The 19,753-nt window shown below is 42.6% G+C and overlaps 1 protein-coding gene across 1 annotated transcript in view; it reads left to right on the plus strand.

The window, feature by feature from the left end:
- Window positions 1-19,753, plus strand: part of ZNF366 (zinc finger protein 366) — a 117,206-nt gene that overhangs the window by 67,690 nt on the left and 29,763 nt on the right. Inside the window, exons 2-3 of the mRNA XM_043980692.1 lie at window positions 417-1,758; window positions 11,925-12,116. Coding sequence (XP_043836627.1) covers window positions 430-1,758; window positions 11,925-12,116 — 1,521 coding nt within the window. The 5' untranslated portion in view covers window positions 417-429. The remainder of the gene's footprint in view (window positions 1-416; window positions 1,759-11,924; window positions 12,117-19,753) is intronic.

Raw genomic sequence — 19,753 nt, forward strand, 5'->3', positions numbered from 1 at the left:
TACTTATAAATTACATGAGTGGTTATTATGGAATAGGAGCATTTAATATGATTTACCCCCAAATGCTGTGATGTAGGTGCATCCACCAAAGAAACATGCCTTAGCACAGTTTGCATAGTAGATGCTTAATAAATATTTGAAGATTTGATTTAAGGAACTCAAGATTATGTCCAATTTCACACTGGACTTGAGGGTGATTTAGAATTTTGAGTTTTCAGGGCATAACTCCAATGATCTGTAAGTCTGCTGACCTTGTTTGCATGGGGAAAGTTAAAGTGGTATCATGAATGGCCCTGGGAAGAAGAAATTAAGGTCAATGTTAAGCGGGTATTACTCTCCATAAATCTGTACTGAGCTCATCCACCTGAGACCTGAAGGTGAAGAGTTTTCAATTAAACTTTTCTTTCTTTTTGAAGGAAGCCACCAACAATGCAGAACGAGTCAAGGATGATCAAAGACGAAGATGTATGTTTCAACATGGGCATGAAGAGAGCGCAGCCTTTCCCCCATTGCCTGCAGCTGGGAGCCCCAAGGATGAAATCTCACCAGAGACAACCCTTCACCGAAGAGTTCGGGGGACCCTTTGCCCAGTTTCGGTACGAACCTCCTTCAGGAGACCTGGATGGATTTCCAGGAATCTTAGAAGGAGGTGGGTCTCGGAAACGGAAGAGCATGCCCACTAAAATGCCCTATAACCACACTCCGGCTGATGCCACAACTTCCCACCAACCTGATAAGGACAAAAGCCACGGCTCTCCCGGCCTGCCTTTGCTCTTCCAGCAACCCCCACGCCCCAAGTATGACGCCCAGATGATCGACCTCTGTAACATCGGCTTCCAGTTCTACCGTACCCTAGAACACTTGGGGGCCAAACCCATCAAGCAAGAGCCCATCAAACCCAGCGCCATGTGGTCCCACCCCCCTCCCCCACCATTCCTATCTACACCTTACCCCTATTACCCCAAAGTCCACCCGGGCCTGGTCTTCCCTTTCTTCATGCCTCCCCCAGGCTTCTCCTACAGCCGGCACCCCTTCCAGCCCAAGCGTCCAACCCAACCTCCAGTGCCCCAGAAAGCCGAGAGGCAGGACAGCGAGGAGAGCAAGCAGAAGGTGGAGCGGGTGGACGTCAACATCCAGATCGATGACAGCTACTACGTGGACGTGGGCGGCGAGCAGAAGCGCTGGCAGTGCCCCATGTGCGAAAAGTCCTACACCTCCAAGTACAACCTCGTCACTCACATCCTGGGCCACAGCGGGATCAAGCCCCACGCGTGCACCCGCTGCGGGAAGCTCTTCAAGCAGCTCAGCCACCTGCATACCCACATGCTGACCCACCAGGGGACCCGTCCCCACAAGTGCCAGGTCTGCCACAAGGCCTTCACCCAGACCAGCCACCTGAAGAGGCACATGATGCAGCACAGCGAAGTGAAGCCCTACAACTGCAGGATCTGTGGCCGGGGTTTCGCCTACCCCAGCGAGCTCAAGGCCCATGAGTCCAAGCACGAGAGCGGGAGGGAGAACATCTGTGTGGAGTGTGGCCTGGATTTCCCCACGCTGGCCCAGCTGAAGAGGCACCTCACTACTCACCGCGGCCCCATCCAGTACAACTGCACCGAGTGTGACAAGACCTTCCAGTACCCCAGTCAGCTCCAGAACCACATGATGAAACACCGAGACATCCGGCCCTACATCTGCTCTGAGTGCGGTATGGAGTTTGTGCAGCCCCATCACCTCAAGCAACACTCCCTCACCCACAAGGTAAGCAGGACGCAGCAGGGAGCCGGGGGAACGCTTGCTAGGGCAAAGAAAAGCCTTCTTTTAAAAAAGTGTTTTTTCAATGAACAAAAATTTGTCTTCTCCTCTTCCCACTTCACCTTCTTATTTTCAAAAAGTAAAACAAACATGCCGTAGCGGTGTAAAACAAAGTCTTGCTTGGTCCAGGTCCAAAAAAATATTTTTTTTTCTGTACCTTGAATTCAGTAACTCTCTTTCAAGAGGTGGGTGACATACTTTATCAGTGGTACAAAGGCTAGTCGAACGTTAGCTTTGTAGCCAAGCGAAGAAAGAAGTCCAGATTTTTTTACTTTAAATTTTGAGAGTTTGAGATAAAGGTAGAGGAGCAACCGGTCAGTGAGCTCTTTTCCTTAATTTGTTGTTGTTCAGTCATTTCAGTCATGTCCAACTCTTCATGATCCCATTTGGGGTTTCCTTGGCAAAGATACTGGAGTACTTTGCCATTTCCTTCTCCAGCTCATTTTCCAGATGAGGAAACTGAGGCAAGCAGGGTTAAGTGACTTGCCCAGGATCACACAGCTAGTAAGGGTCTAAGGCCAGATTTGAATTCAAGTCTTCCTGACTCCAGGCCCACATCTCTATCCATGATAAATCACCAGCCCTGGAGTCAGGAGTACCTGAGTTCAAACCCAGACTCAGACACTTGACACTTACTAGCTGTGTGACCCTGGGCAAGTCACTTAACCCCCATTGCCCTGCAAAAAAAAAATAATAATAATAATAGAAATAGTAATAGAAATAGAAATAGAAAAAATATAGAGCTCAAAGGAACCTCAGAAGCCATCTAGTCCACATAAATGCCACTTTCCTTCCTTTTCCTTCCTTCCTTCCTTTTTGAGACTGGGCCTCCCCATCTTTTTCTAAAATGGGCATATTTAAGGATTTTATTTTCTCTTCTGTTAATCTGGGCAGTTTATATTTTTGTATATATTCATCAATTTCATTTGGATTGTCTAATTTATTGGCATACAGTTGAGTAAACTAGCTCCTATTTATTACTTTTATTTCCACTTCATTGATGGTGAATTAACCCCTTTCATTTTTGATACTGGTAATTTGGTTTTCTTTTTTAAAATCAAATTAACCAAAGGTTTATCTTGATTTTTTTCATAAAACCAGCTTAGTTTTATTTATTAACTCTATAGTTTTCTTAATTTCAATTTTATTAATCTCTCCTTTGATTTTCAGAATTTCTAATTTAGTATTTAATTGGGTATTTTAAATTTCTTTTTCTAGCTTTGTTAGTTGCATGCCCAATTCATTGATCTCCTCTTTCTCTATTTTATTTATGTAAGCATTGAGAGATATAAAATTTCCCCTAAGAACTTCTTTGGCTGCATCCCATAAGTTTTGGTATGTTGTCTCAATACTGTCATTCTCTTGGATGAAGTTATTGTTTCTATGATTTGTTGTTTGACCCACTCATTCTTTAGAATGAGATTATTCAATTTCCAATTAATTTTCAGTCTGTCTTTCCATGACTCTTTATTACATGTAATTTTTATTGCATCATGATCTGAGAAAGATGCATTTATTATTTCTGCCTTTCCACATTTGACTGTGAGGTTTTTGTTCCCTAATACATGGCCAATTTTTGTGTATGTGCTATATACCACTGAGAAAAAGGTATATTCCTTTCTGTCCCCATTCAATTTTCTCCAGATGTCTATCATAGCTAACTTTTCTAAAATTCTATTCACCTCTTTCACTTCTTTCTTATTTATTTTGTGACTAGATTTATCTAATTCTGAGAGGGGAAGGTAATGATCCCCCACTAATATGGTTTTGCTTCTATTGCATCTGCCCTCTCTTCTGTCAGTACCACCTTTTCCCCCTTTCCCTTTTACTTCCTTAAAGAGTAAGCTAAATTTCTTTATCCAAATGTGAGTAAGGTTGAAACAATGCTCACCCCTCCCTTCTTTCCCTCTATTGTAGTAGGGGTTTTTGTGCCTCTTCATTTGATGTGATTAACTCCATTCCACTTCCTCTTCCCTCTCCTCCCCCTATTCTTCTTTTATTCTGCCCCTTAAGTTTCTTTATATCATCACATCAAAGTCTATTTAGTTACTATACCCTAATAAAGAAACAGATCTCAAGAATTAAAAGTATTATTTTCAAAAAAAATTTTTTTTAATTATTTTCTCTCATAGGGATGTAAACAGTTTAACCTCATTGAATAACTTTTCCCTCTGTTTACCTTTTTATACTTCTCTTGAGTCTTATATTTGAAGATCAAATTTTCTGTTTAGTTCTGGTCTTTTCTTCAGGAAACCTTGGAAGTCCCCTATTTCATTGAATGTCCATCTTTTCCACTGAAAGATCATGCTCAATTTTGCTGGGTAGTTAATTCTTGGTTGTAATCCAAGCTCCTTTGCCTTCTGTAATATCATATTCCAACCCTTTTAATGTTGAAGCTGCCAGGTCCTGTGTAATCCTGACTGTGACTCCATGATAATTTTTTTTGTTTTGTTTTGGTTTTTTGTGGTTGTGGTTTTTTTGGTTTTGGTTTTTGGTTTTTTGCAGGGCAATAAGGGTTAAGTGACTTGCCCAGGGTCACAGAGCTAGCAAGTGTCAAGTGTCTGAGGCCGGATTTGAATTCAGGTCCTCTGAATCCAGGGCCAGTGCTCTATCCACTGCACCACCTAGCTGTCCCCAACTCCATGATATTTAAATTGTTTCTTTCTGGATGCTTGTATTATTTCCTCCTTCACCTAACAATTCTGGAATTTGGCTGCAATATTCCTTGGAGTTTTCCTTTTGGGGTCTCTTTTCAGGAAGTGGTCTGTGGATTCTTTCAATGATGATTTTATACTCTGATTCTGTAATATCAGGGCAGTTCTCCTTGATAATTTCCTGGAATATGGTGTCTAGACTCCTCTTTTTGATCATGGCTTCCAGGTAGTCCAATAATTCTTAGATTTATCTCTCCTGAATCTATTTTCCAGGTCAGTTGTCTTTCCAATGAGGTATTTCACATTTTCTTCTATTTTTTCAATCTTTTGATTCTGCTTGATGGATTCTTGGTATCTTATGGAGTCATTAGCTTCCATCTGCCCAATTCTAACTTTTAAGGCATTATTTTCCTCAGTAAGCTTTTGCACCTCCTTTTCCATATGGCCAATTCCCCCTCCCCCCATTCAGCCAAATTGTATTTTTTAAGGAATTGTTTTCTTCAGTCAATTTTTGTGCTCCCTTTTCTAAGCTGTTGACTTTTTTTCATAATTCTCTATTGTAACTCTCATCTCTCATTTCTTTTCCCATTTTTCTTCTAACTCTCTCATTTGATTTTTTTGGGGGAGGGGGGGCTATGAGGGTTAAGTGACTTGCCCAGGGTCACACAGCTAGTAACTGTCAAGTGTCTAAGGTCAGATCTCATTTGATCTTTAAAAGCCTTTTTAAACTCTTCCAAGAAGGCTTTTTGGTCTTAAGACCAATTCATTTTCTCCCTTGAGGCTTCATATGTAGGCATTTTGAGAATATTGCCCTCATCTGAGTGTGTTTTTCTCTTCCCTGTTGACATAAAAGCTGTCAATGGTAAGGGTCTTTTTATGTTTCTTACTCATATTATAGTTCTCTATAGAGGTCAATTGTTTTTTGGTATTTTTGTTTTTTTTAGTGAGGCAGTTAGGGTTAAGTGACTTGCCCAGGGTCACACAGCCAGTAAGTGTCAAGTGTCTGAGGCCAGATTTGAACTCAGGTCCTCCTGACTCCAGGGCCAGTGCTCTATCCACTCCGCCACCTAGCTGCCCCTGTAGCTTATTTTTAAACTTGTAAAGTTGAGGTCTGCTCCTGGGGCACAGGAGCCACTGTTGCATGTTTCTTGTGCTGGGGGATAGGGGCCTAGTCAATGGCTTTCTGCTCTGAGACCTCTGTGGCTTTTGGATTCCTCACCGCCCTGTGCTTGCTCCCTGTGCTGGGATGTCTTGGCCAATTCTCACCTGTCCTGTGGGTGGTTCTCTAGCTGGCAATTTGGCCTCTCGGCCAGGGCTGACAGGTCTCACAACTAGCCCGCTGCGCCACCAGCCTGCTAAGCCAAGACCAAGGGGCCTCAGTTGCTGTGCTGTGACCAAGAGCCTCCTGCTGACTTGCCTAGACCACTCTCCCCATGCTGGGCTGCACTGAGCTGCACTGTGCTCCCCTTTTGCCCAAGTGAGACCGACCTCAAGTTGGAAGATTGTATCTGTCTTTTTGTAGGTTCTGTAGTTTCAGAATCCATTTAGAGGTTTGATTTAATGTTGTTACTGAGGGAAACTCAGGAGGACTCAGGCAACTTCCTGACTTCTCTCTGACATCTTCTGGGCCTCCCTATCTTGTTCATACTAGAAATGGAACAGCCCCTCTTGGGCCTGGTCACACCTCTGATCAAAGTGCAAGAGCTTGGATCTGCCCCATTTCAGAACTGGGCTGGTTCACCCCTCCTTGGACAACCAAGTGCCCCATCCTCCCTTGAGCACTCAATATATTGGTTATAAACTTAGTGCAGACAAGCAAATAGCTTCTGCAAGCTCTAGTTATCCACTGGTCTCAACCTCCCCACTTTCTCCTGTTCATTAATAAATGAGGAAATTGGGGCAGCTAGGTGGCACAGTGGATGGAGCATGGGCCCTGGAGTCAGGAGGACCTGAGTTCAAATCCGGCCTCAGACCCTTCACACTTACTAGCTGTGTGACCCTGGGCAAGTCACTTAACCCCAATTGCCTCACCAAAAAAAATTTTTTTTTTATTATAAATGAGGAAATTGAGGCCCAGTGAGGTGAATGACTTGCCCAAAGTCCCCCAGATAGGTTCAGAGCTAGAACTGACCTTTGACTTAAATTAGTCCAACCTATCCATTTTACAGATGAGGAAAGAAAGTCCCAGGGAGGTCAATAGCATGTCCAAGGTGATAGAGCTGGTGAGTGTCCAGTCTGGGACCAGAACCTATGTGTCCTAACTCCTGGTCTCCTTGTCTGAAGCCCTCTGACCCATATCTACCTCCCTTGCTGGCTGTTTTCTGGTGGAAAGGGCAAGACCACCAAACAAGTAATTCCTTATTGCTGGCTCTCCAGGCAGGCTCTCCCTTCTCTCTGGAGTGAAGTGGACTGCTCCCCCCTGACCACTTTTTCATGAGGCTTAGAGGCACAGATTGAATCCACAACTGCCTGTGGCTCCCCAGCGTTAAGCCCTGTCCCAGCTCAGTGCTATGCTGAATACTAATTCAACGCTGTCTACTTACCCAGGTCACCTGGAGGTTTCAGTGTGTAGACTATATTTGAGAACCTTTTTTCTCAGTCTCTTGGTTTGGTTTTGTCTTTCTTGCCCTGGGACTCACACTCCAAGGCTGCAGCAAACTCAGGCACTGAAAGAGAAACGATTGCCACCACGGTCCAAAACTCTGAATCTATTTGGGTTGAACTAAACCCTGGTCCAAGTGGCCGAACCTGAATTGAGGTGGTTTTGGTCAGTTTTGAGCCCTGGGAAGGGAAGGGGAGCCTCCTCCCACCCCTTTGACCTCAGCTGGTTTTTTTATGGGTTTTTTTTTGATGGCAGACTTCTCTCCTAAGCCCGAGTTTCAAAAACATCCTTTAATACTAAAGGGTTGAGGGAGGCCCCTGCCTGACCAAGATAAAATTGCTGCCCTGTTAGAATGGTTGGTTCCATTTGAAAGGCCTGCACAAGATCCAGCTCCAGCTCCCTTTCTGGGTCCTCAAGGAGTGGCCCCTTTGTGAGTTTTGCATAAACAGTTTCTGCCCTATATTAACAAAAGGCACCTGTGGATATCATTCAGGGAGACAGGGCCTTGCCAAATCCAGGAACTTGACACAAAGGACCTAAATAAAGACCAAGAGACAGAGGAGGTGAATAGCTCATTTCAGGAGACCCAAAACAGCTTGAAAAGGAGCTGATGGGGAATTTCTAACATTCTTTTTTAAATAGGCTTTGAGATGTCTGGGAGCGGGGGAAGAGGGGAACAAAAAAAGGCCAGATGGGACAAATGGTCCCAGGTACCCATAGTAAAAATTTCATTTGATTTAGGAATCAAAATGCATTTAAATGAACAACTTAAAAAATAGAAGAACAATTACTTTTTCTATACACCTGCCTCAGGTGCCCCCCAGATCTCTGTCTCTTTGTGTCTCTCTGTGTCTGCCTCTGTCTGTGTGTCTGTCTTCACCCCCACCCCCATTGGCAGTATCTGAAGGCTTCCATTCCAATAATCATTCTGGGCCCATCGGACACACAGCATTTCCTTTGTTCTCTAGGCCTTGTTTCCAGAATTGTGTATACTGGAGTAAGAAGTTTCACATGTGATTTTCCTTTTAGAAACAAAATATTAATGTTTTTATGAATTCTAAAAATAAGCAACTATTATATACCTCTAAGATAGGCATATTGTGTCGTTCCCTTCCCCTCCCCCGTACCAGAAGGGTCACTGGGATAGTGGCTTGCCCTGGGTCCTGTGAACAGTGTCTCACTCTGCCTTGCTGGAAAGAACCCTGAACTGTTTCTGATTAGGCCTTAATACTCAGGACGTGTTCAGTTCCACAGACAGGAAGGAGCCCACTTCCAAATGGGATGGCTCGAATTATCATAGGATTTAGAGCTAGAAGAGATGGTTGTAAAAAATCTGGTCCAACCTCCTCATTCTACAGATGAGGGAACAAGCCCAGGAAAAGGGAAGTTCAAGGTCACATGGATGGGTCATAAATAACAGAACCTGGCTTGAGAACCTGGATTTCCAGACTCCAATTTTCAGTCCCCTTTTTACTATGCCATCCTCAGCAAACAAAAGATGATCTGGCTTTAAATCTTGCATCAGATACCAGGTGAGTGACCTTGGGCAAGTCACTTATACCTACCTCTCTGAGCCTCAGTTTTCTTATCTACAAAATAAGTGGAGTATTAACACCTACTTCACAGTGTTATTGTGGGGTTCCTATGTGATCTCAGATGTAAAATACTTTATTTTTTAAGTGAGGCAATTGGGGTTAAGTGACTTGCCCAGGGTCACACAGCTAGTAAGTGTCAAGTGTCTGAGGCTGGATTTGAACTCAGGTCCTCTTTAATCCAGGGCCAGTGCTCTATCTACTGCGCCACCTAGCTGCCCCTATAAAATGCTTTATATAAACATTATATAAACATGAGGTATTATAATTTTAGGATGTAACTACAGAGAAATCCTAAATGAAGTTTTTTTTTTACTGTAAAATGAGGGGATTGGCCACATGATCTTTAAGTTCTCTTTCAGCTTTTAGCTCAAAATACTTTATAATACTTACAGTGAGTTAAAACCAGAAATGTGCTGGTAAATGATTAACAACTAGCTCTAAGAGAATCTATAGATATATAAAAAAGAAATTGTAAATATATTTGGAGAAGAGATAGAGACAGGAAGGAAGGAAGGAAGAAAAGGTGGTTCAGTGGATAGAGCACCAGCCCCAGAGTTAAGAAGACTTATCTTACCGAGTTCAAGTCTGGCCTCAGACACTTACTAGCTGCAAGACCCTGGGGAGGTCACTTAACCTCGTTTGCCTCACTTTCCTCATCTGTAAAATGAACTGGAGAAGGAAATGGCAACCCACTCCAGTATCTTTGTCAAGAAAACTCCAAATGAGATTATGAAGAATTAGACATGACTAAAAAAATGACTAAACAACAAAATACATATATAGATATGGTTATATCTGTCTACCTATATATACCTAGACAGACTTTTAAGTTTAATCTGCATTAATATTTTCTTCTTCACTTTCTTAAGCCTAGATAATAAAAAAATATTAAATAAAGCCCGAATTTGTAGCATTTGATGATTTCTGAAGTGTTAAATGTTCACATTGAAAATTTAATAATCAGTTCCAGTACCAGCTGGCACCAGTTCCCCCCTCCCCAAGTAAAACATAAATGTAGTTACATTTGTTTTGTAAATTTAAAACTCATTATCTAAATACTCACTACAAGACTTTTCCCTCTGAATTTTGTTACTCACTAAAAATTTATTTTTATTGATAAAATGGAAGGTGTTGAATTTCTTATCTTTCTTGCAGCTCCAAGTCTCATCCTATAAGCACTATTTTTTTTGAAGATGAGCTGGCTTCTGTATTTAGTTTTTAACATATCTATCCACCTCCTAATTGTTTTTGTGAATTCTTTATCTTAATCATTCTGAGAAATGGTACCTTATCATAGCGATTCTAAGGAGGAAATGCAGTCATAGGTAGTAATAATAGTAATGATAATAATAACAGCAGCAAACGTTGATATGTCTTTAAGATTTGCAGATAACTACATGTATTAACTCATTTGGTCCCCATATCAATCCCATGAGGTAGTTATTATCACTATCTCCATTTTATGCGTGAGGAAACTGAAGAAGAGAGAGATTAAGTAACTTGCCTAGAGTCACACAGCTAGGGAACATCCAAGTCTTGTGCTTTGTCCATTCCCCATCCAGCTGTCTTGTTATATACTTTCTAGTAGCCCCCATAGACAGGAAATGGCAGTGATGAGTTTGGAATTTAAAGATGTCAAATAACCCATGTTCTACTTCAGTAGGTTATCACAGATAACCCATATATTGTTACACCAGTAGGACTACAAGACTAGACTTACAACCTACTAGTCAATTAACCAAATCAATAAGATTTTATTAAGCACCTACCATGTGTTAGGTACTATGCTACAAAAAGAAAAATGAAAAAATCCTTGCCTTCAAAATGCTTACAAACATTCAAAATTTGTTTGTTGTTGTTTTTAAAGCTCCCTTCCTCCCAGTTTCAGCTCCTGTGATTTATAATGGGTCAAGGTCTCTCTAAAAAGGCCTTTTCTTGAGAATGATGACTAGCTGGGGTTAGCTAATGGCCAAACCCCAGTTATGAATCCCAGGAAATGTTCTCAGTTGAGTGCATCATTACTTAAGCACTCAAGCACTTCTCAAAAAACAATGAAACAAGAACAACTCCTTCCATACTGTTTTATAATCCCAGAGGGTGATTCCTCTCCTTGCCAACTCTTTTTTGGAAATCGGGCAGCCTGTCTCTTTTGGGGCTCGGAAGTCATGTAGCACATTGGCTATAGTGACTGAGTGAAGACTGTGAGTTCAAGAAGTCAAGTTGACAGTTTATTCATTCATTCAAGAAACAACTATTAAATAAACACTGTTTGCAAAGCACTCAGCTGGTCATTGAGGGGTCTATAGAGATGAACAAGGCACCACAGGGCCACCCTCAAGGAGTTTACAATCTGGTACAGTCTCATAGTACATGAAGGACCTGTGATTTCATTAATGAGGGGAACTGCTTGGATGGAAACTCCCACCACCAGTAGAGTTAGCAACTCAAGTCTAGGGCTGCTTAATAATAAATAATAATAATATAACAAATAATTCTAAGGACTGCCTGAGTGCCAGCAAGGTGTTGTGAAAATAGAGTGACAATCCTTAAGTCAGGAAGACTCATCTTCCTGAGTTCAAATCTGGCCTCAGACACTTACTAGCTGTGTGACCCTAGCCAAGTCACTTAACCCTGTTTGTCTCAGTTTCCTCATCTGTCAAATGAGCTGGAGAAGGAAATGGGAACCCACTCCAGTATCTTTGCCAAGAAAACTCCAAATGGGGTCAGAAAGAGTCAGATACAACTGAACAGCAACAACACCCTCCTACTTTTCCCATTCTTTCTTATAAATCATGTCTGTAGGCTCCTCACCTCTGTATCCCCGGCTGCCCCACATAGTGTTTGCACATATAGCAGGCACTGAATTATATGCCCGGTAGGTATGAGTACTGAGGATTCTGAGAGTCATCCTGTGGCATGAGATTGTTCCATTTTTGCATTTCTTTCATGTTGATAAACCCACTCCAACAGACTCTTCTAAGAAGAGTAGACTTACCAAAGGCTGATGAACATTTTTTTTTTAATCCCAGCCATGTCAAATAATCTTTCTCACTGAGATTTCCCAGAAGGAGATACATGACAATCAGCCTCTCCGTTAGCAGGGTGACCTTTAAGGAAAAGAGAGGAAGGGGGGAGGAGGAAAATGCCATGCCAGAGTATTTAGAGCCCAGCATTCATCACTGAGAATGTAATGTATTTATTGAATCCGGGAAGGAGCGAATCCATTAACCACTCTGTTTCCTGCCCCTTGCCTCCCTGTAGGGTGTAAAGGAACACAAATGTGGCATCTGCGGCCGGGAGTTCACCCTGCTGGCCAACATGAAGAGGCATGTGTTAATCCACACCAACATCAGGGCCTACCAATGCCACCTGTGCTTCAAGAGCTTCGTGCAGAAGCAGACCCTGAAGGCCCACATGATCGTGCACTCCGATGTGAAGCCTTTCAAATGCAAGGTCAGGAGCTCCTGGGGGAGGCAGAGGGGGAGGAGAGGCTGAGGGCAGCATCATCTGTGGGTGGAAGCAAAAGGGACCAGACACTAACGCCCTGAGGAAAAAGAGACCTTACTTAGGCTCAGGGGTGCTGGAAGAGGGATCCTGGAGTTGTGTGTAGCATCTGAGAGACGGGAGCAAACTTAGAGGTCTCTACGTCCAACTGTTTTCTCACAGTACCACCAGAGACATTGAAATGTTGCTCTAAATCACATCCAATACCAGCAGCAAAGCTGGGACCATAATTCCCTTTGAGGTGAGAATATGGAAGCTACAGCAGCCCTGTGTGACCTTCCCTGTGTGATGAGCACAAGGTAGGCCTGGGCCTATGGTTCGGGGGACTTTGGGCAAGTCACTGGGTCACTCAGAGACACAATTTCCTCCTCTGGTCATTGGGAACAGTACCTCAGGCTTGCTGTGAGGAAGGGGTGTGCGGTAAACCACAAACTAATCCATGGGCAAGTGTTAAGCACCTACGGTTTCAATCTTCAGGCGTTGTGATAGGTACTGGGGATAAAAGGCCAAAAATGAAGGCATTCCTTCCCTTTAGGAATCCTGTCTCTCTCTGTCTCTTTCTTTCTTTCTCATATGGTTGCATGTGTATGTATATATATATATATATATATATATATATATATATATATAAAATGTTACCTCTCATGATAGAAAGTCCTTAAATATATATATGTATACACACATATACATTAGCAATACATATATAGCCTGCAACCATATGCTAGATATAAACATACATAACATGTGGGATCGATGCATATATAAGCATATCTATATGTCTCTCTCTATATATATCATATACATACATTTATAATATGAGGAAATTAATTCAAGGCATTGAAAATGTTAGTGATAATAATACTCATTCTTGTTTCAACACAGAACCAGAGCATAGTGACATGTGAGCTTCTTAAATGGGATTAAGCACTAGATCTGAGGGGAAAGGAGAAAGTTATTATCAAAATGGGGGCTTGGGAAAGATGAAGGGAGGGGGTGGAAAACTCTTGTTAGGGATTAGAAAAGCTGGGTTGCCCCCTCTCCCATACCACTGAATGGGAGGGTCCATATGACAGCTGTTATCAACCCCCAGCAATAACAGTTAGTGCCTTCTAATTGCTCAGTCTTGTATCTCAGTGCCCTACTTAGCCCTGTCTTCCAGCATGGAAGTACCCAGTCATAATTACCTTTTTTTTTTTTTTTCTCCGGGGCAATGGGGGTTAAGTGACTTACCCAAGGTCACACAGTTGGTAAGTGTCAAGTGTCTAAGGCCTGATTTGAACTCAGGAACTCCTGAATCCAGGGCCGGTGCTTTATCCACTGCGCCACCTAGCCACCCCCATAATTACCTTCTGCTGTACCTCACCCCGTTCCACACTAACATTCCTCCCCCAAGGATACCTTGTTATGAATTAGTTTCTTCTGTTTGCTTTTCTAGTTAAGTGACCGAGAGCTACCACCACCACTGCCACCCTACAATATCCTAATTGCCTCTGGGCATTTGCTTGTTTAACATAAATTAATATCTATTTGGTGGATCTATTTAAGGAGCTATGCCCCTTGCAAGGGAGAAAAGGGCAGGGTGATACAACTTGTATTCATGCATTCAGCAAACATTTATTAAGCCTACAATGGGCATAGCAAGTGATATGCTGAATACTGGCAGGAGGTAAAAAATTTAGATAAGGCACAGTGCCTGCTCTCGTGGAGTTTACAGTCTAGTGAAAGGGGTAAAGCTCACACAGATAACTGTAATACCCCATATAAATTGATAAGTTTAATAGAAAGCCATAAAATTGACTCTTTAAGGTCTGAAGGGGAGGGATCAGGGAAGGCTTCATGAAGCAGTTTTGCTTTAAAGGGTCGGAGGAATTCAAAAGGTGTAGAGGAACAGGGCATGGATGCCCAGGGAAAAGGGTAAACCTAAGGGCAGAGGAAGGAAAGTGTGTGTGTTCAGAGGGCAGAGAGAAGTCTAGCTTGGCTAGAATGTGGGCCAGTGGTATGAAACTCAAATAGAAACAGATCCTTGTGGGTCACATGTTGACTTAGAAAACCTCAAATTAATATTACATATTTTTATTTATTTTGTTAAACATTTCCCAATTATAGTCTAATTCTGGGCATACTGGAGAGTTTGGGGGCTAGAAGTTTGATACCTCTGGTGTAAAGACTGTGAATAATGGATTAACATTTGACAAATTTGGAAAGGTCCCTGATCATAGAGGTGTGTTTGAATTTTATTTTTCAAGAAATAGGGAGCCACTGAAGACTTTTAAATACAAGAGAGACATTACAAGTCTAAGTGTAAGAAAAAATATCCTAGCAGTAGTATTAACAACAAATTGCAGGAAGGTACAGATTGGAGGCAAGATCACCTATTGGGAAATTGGGCAATTCCATTACCATCAGATGGTAATGGAAGGTCCCTGGTGTGGTGACAGTGAGAAGAATAGTGTGGGGATAGATGCAGGAGATGTTGGACCACCTAGCTACCCTCATTGAGTCATTAGGGATTCTCATTAGTGACTTTTGAGAAAAAAAGATTTTGCTAAAATAATAAGGACAGATACTGGATTGCAAGGAATTGAAGAGTGAGGAAGTAGAGGCACTGATGGAGAAGGAAAAAACAGGATTATAACTAAATGGGGCCAAGAGAAGGCTTTAAAAAAATATATTAGAGATATCTAAGTATGTTGTAAGCAGATGGGAAATAATCAGTAAAGGGAGAATGATTGTAAGCAGCAAGGTTTTAGAGGAGGTGATATACTCTAAAGACTCCTGGTTCTTTCCATTTGCCCCGAAACTGTACCCTTAAAACTTCTGGGCCTTGCCAACTACCCTGTAGCTGTACTTTTCTATGGGCTATCTCACCCAATTAGAGTGTGAGCCTTTGGAAAGCAAGGACTTCTCACTTTCTCTATTTCCCTTGTTTAGTCTTAGCACATAGTAAATGCTTCATAAATGCTTTTTCCTTATTTCTTTAACTGGGAGGGATTAGGATCAATGACACAAATAGAGGGATTAGCATTAATGAGCAGAGATTTCTAATTAGGTGATGATGCTGAATTCTAAGGAAAGGATGAAGGGCTGAGGGTGCTCACATTGGGCGTCCTCAGTATTCTCAGAGAAGTAGTAACCTAAGTAATTTTCTGTTCTAAATATGGGGCCTGGGGTTATGAGTGCATGGTAGTGAGAAGGGAAAGTTTTGGAACAAACTTCTGAGAATTGGAAAAGAGAGTCAATAAGGTGAGAGGAGAAGTATTATTAAGGAGTTGTAAGTTCCCAGCTAAGGCTGGGGACCATAAATTTGAAGTGAGTTCAGCTCAATTTCAGGATTTCATCCATCAGTGTTTCTTGGACTTGGTAGAGGAGCAGAGAAATCAGATGATGACAGTTGGCCAGGGCTGAGGATTTGAAGTTGGGAAATGGTAGAAGCAAAGGGATTCTGAGTTAATATAATAGCAAGTAACATTTATTAGGTACATATTATGTGCATAAAAACGTGCTGGCCAATGGGTACATAGGCAAAACCATTTCCTGTCTTTTTTTTTTTTTTTTTTGGCGAGGCAATGGGGGTTAAGTGACTTGCCCCCAGGGTCACACAGCTAGTAAGTGTCAACTGTCTGAGGCCGGATTTGAACTCAGGTGTGCCTGAATCCCGGGCCAGTGCTCTATCCACTGCGCCACCTAGCTGCCCCAACCATTTCCTGTCTTCAAGGAGGCCCTATTCTCCTGGAGGATATGACATCTAAGCATATAAATAAGTCTGAGGAGGGATGAGATATTAGCAGCTACAGGGAAGAGGAAAAATTTCTTGGAGCCTGGAAGAAATGACTTCTATCTCTCTACTAAATGCAAGTCCAGGGAACATTTGTTGACACACATGGCCAAATTGAAGATTCTCATCAAAGAAGCTCCAAGAGGGACTAGACAGCAAGAATCTCTCAAAATACTTAATCAAAACTTCTTAATCTCTTGGAGTAAAAGAATCAAAGAATGGAAGGGGCAGGATAGAGGGGAAAGACTACAGAGCAGCATATCTGTAGAACTCTTCACAAAATTAATACACATTTTAAAGGTTAACTGCTATGGCCTAGAAAACTATGGAAGCTTCTAGATTATTCAGCAAAAAGGCAAAACATTAATGGATAACAGGGCTATCAAAAATAACATGAGCAAATAGAACAAGTTTTTCATTATTCTGCTGAAAGGCTGGGAATTTCCCAGTGTTCTCCAGGGCTGCCATGCCTAAGCAACCCAGAGCCCTTCACACTGATGTTACAACAGAATAATAGCAAACCTAGAAATCTAGTTGGCCCAGACTACCAATTCCATGGGAAGATGCAACTAAGCTGAGCATTGAAGGAAGGGTTGGAAGAGGCACAGATAAGGAGGGAGTGCATCTCTATCATGGAAGACAACCTATGCAAAGGCACCAAGGCAAGAGATAGAAGACAAAGTTTGGAGAGTAGTAAATAGGCCGGTTTGACCAGAACACAGAGCACGAAGGGAAAGGAAGACCAGGGTCAGATTGTGAAAAGCTTTAAAATGGCAAGCTGGAGGGTTTATAGACTACCATAAAGGACACGGGGCCACTGAAGAATAACAGGGTACACCATATGATTAAAGGTGGTTGAGTATGGTGGACCAGGGGAAATGACCTGAGTGACCAGGAATACATCAAGGGAAACAGGAAATGAAGAGCAAAGAGGGGATGTAGTGAAAGAGCAGGAAAGGTAGGAAGATGAGAGAAAGTTTGCTCAAGGTGTGGAATTTCAAAAGTCCCAGATCTTAGTGGTAGTGGAGATAGTGGAATATTAAAAGATAGTGAGTGGGCAGCTAGGTGGCACAGTGGATAGAGCACCGGCCCTGGATTCAGGAGGACCTGAGTTCAAATCCAGCCTCAGACACTTAACACTTACTAGCTGTGTGACTCTGGGCAAGTTACTTAACCCTCATTGCCCTGCCATTAAAAAGATAGTGAGGGGCAGCTACCTGGCTCAGTGGATAAAGCACTGGCCTTGGATTCAGGAGTACCTGAGTTCAAACCCAGCCTCAGACACTTGACACTTACTAGCTGTGTGACCCTGGGCAAGTCACTTAACCCCAATTGCCTCACAAAAATAAATTTTTTTAATTAAAAAATTAAATTAAAAAGATAGTGAGGTCTAAAGTATGGCCAACTGAAGTGCAATGGAGAAGGAATCCTTCAGAGTAGGTGAAGATAAGGAGTTGCGCAGTCAGGTCAAATTGTCAGAGGGTATGTCAACATGAATATTGAAACACCTGAGAGTGATGGTAGAAGATGGACTATCATGGTGGGGGCGTGTAAAGCCTAAAATTCTAGCTGTGATGTTTAAAATCTAATGTGTGGTCGCCTTAAATTAGAAAAGCTTTAGCACCAGTCTTTGGGCATTAAGCATTTATTAAAATATATTAAGAGTTAGCAAAGAGAGAGGGAAAAAAACAGTCTTCATCTAGCTATCTAAAGAGAAAGAGTATGTTCCTCCCAATCACAGCCAGTTCCTGAATGAAAAGATCATGCTCCTTCACGGCTTCTCCCAGAAGCTCCCTCTGAAACAGGAAACAGGGCCGTCCACACACACACACACACACACAACTCCAAGCTAATTGGCTAGTAACTTTGATAGACAAGACCCACAGGTGTTAGACATAACTTCCGGACACCAATCCGACCTTCCAAACCCCAAAAAGGTCACTTCTGGACGCCAAAGTCACATGTTTTCTTTTCAGGCCAGAGCTTCCCTACAGTGTCTTTTTCAGCAGGTTGGTGGCACTCCAATTCTCACATGGGAGAGCTAAGAGTTGGTTGATGCCTGCCACAAGGTCAAAGGTGGAGGGACTGTGGTCATGGAACGGCAGGATTTTGAGCTAGAAGGGACCTTTGGAGGCTCCCATTTTATAGATGAGCAACCTCCATTGAGGTTAGGTGACTTGCTTAAAAGTCAGATAGATAGTGAGTAGCACTGGTAGGATTGGAACCCAGGTTCTCTGTGTATATATCTAGTAGTCTTTTCAATGTGTGCATGTGTGTGGAGTACATGGACCTCAGAATACGAAGTCACTGAGGAGTGGCCCAGAAGAAGCAACTGGGAACAAGAATGCCTATCCCTCTTCCTTTGAGGTGGAAAGAGCAGAAGAACTAGACTCTAGTGGAAAGGACTGACATTGGTGTGATCCATTAAGGGGAGAGCCAGGTTTTGGTTAAAATTAAAATAGCACTAATGAAATGTAATACTTTATCTCCTTTGAGCAGCAGATTGACCTTACAATGGTACAACTACTTATACTTTATAAGTTATGTCCAACTCTTCTTGACCCCATTTGGGTTTGGTTTTTTTTGTTTGTTTGTTTGTTTTGGTGAGGCAATTGGGGTTAAGTGACTGCTCAGGGTCACAGAGCTAGTAAGTGTTAAGTGTCTGAAGCTGGATTTGAACTCAGGTCCTCCTGAATCCAGGGCCGGTGCTCTATCCACTGTGCCACCTAGCTGCCACTGGGGTTTTCTTGACAAAGACACTGGAGTAGTTTCTCATTTCCTTCTCCAGTCCCTTTTACAGATGAAGAACCTGAGGAAAACTGGGTTAAAGTGACTTGCCCATGTTCTCACGGCTAGTAAGTGTCCAAGGCTCGGTTTGAACTCAAGATGAGTCTTCCTGACTCCAGGCCAGCACTCTATCCACTTCACCAACTAACTGTCCATAAAGTATAAGTATTATTATTATCCCACCTAGGCAGATGAGGAAACTAAGACTCAGATTAAATGACTTACCTGTGGTCACACTCCTGGCAAGTGTCAAAAGGAGGATTTGTCTTATCCGTCAGACCGGCCTTATGGGCATTAGTGAGTATGAGGGTTCTTAAGACTTATGAGGTCACCTGGTCCTACCCCAGCATTTGACAAATGATGAAACTGAGACCTAGAGAAGCAAAGTGATTTGCAGGTAATAAGTCAGTCAATAGATATTAATAAAGCACCTACTATGTGCCAGGCACAATGTTAAACACTGCAGACACAGTCCCTGTCCTCAAGGAGCTTATACTCGAATGGGGGAAGATAGTACCCAAAAGGAAGCTGCAAGGCTGGACGGGGAGATGGCCCCCAACAAGGAGCATGTGAAGAATTCAAAGAATCTGGCAGGGCAGCCAGATGAGAAATGGGGACATGATTGAGCCCAAAAGGAGGGTTTGTTGTTCATGGTCCCACAGTCAGTCAGGGGCAGAGGGCAGTCATGAGACAGAGTACCAAGACTGATGGGATCTTATAGGATGATGTCTTCCCAATAATGAGCTTCCTGCGGCATGGTGGGGAAATCAGGGAAGTGAAGATCCTTTTTCTGGGTCTAATTATCAAGCAGCACAATGATTATACTTATCATTAAATGGGTTTTGGGGGGTTTTTTTGGGGGGGTGTTGCAGGGCAATGAGGGTTAAGTGATTTGCCCAAGGTCACACAGCTAATAAGTATCAAGTGTCTGAGGTCAGATTTGAACTCAGGTCCTCCTGAATCCAGGGCCGGTGCTTTATCCACTGTGCCACCTAGCTGCCCCCTTTATCATTAAATGTTGCCA

This window comes from Dromiciops gliroides, chromosome 1, assembly GCF_019393635.1.
Source record: "Dromiciops gliroides isolate mDroGli1 chromosome 1, mDroGli1.pri, whole genome shotgun sequence".
NCBI classification, from domain to species: domain Eukaryota; kingdom Metazoa; phylum Chordata; class Mammalia; order Microbiotheria; family Microbiotheriidae; genus Dromiciops; species Dromiciops gliroides.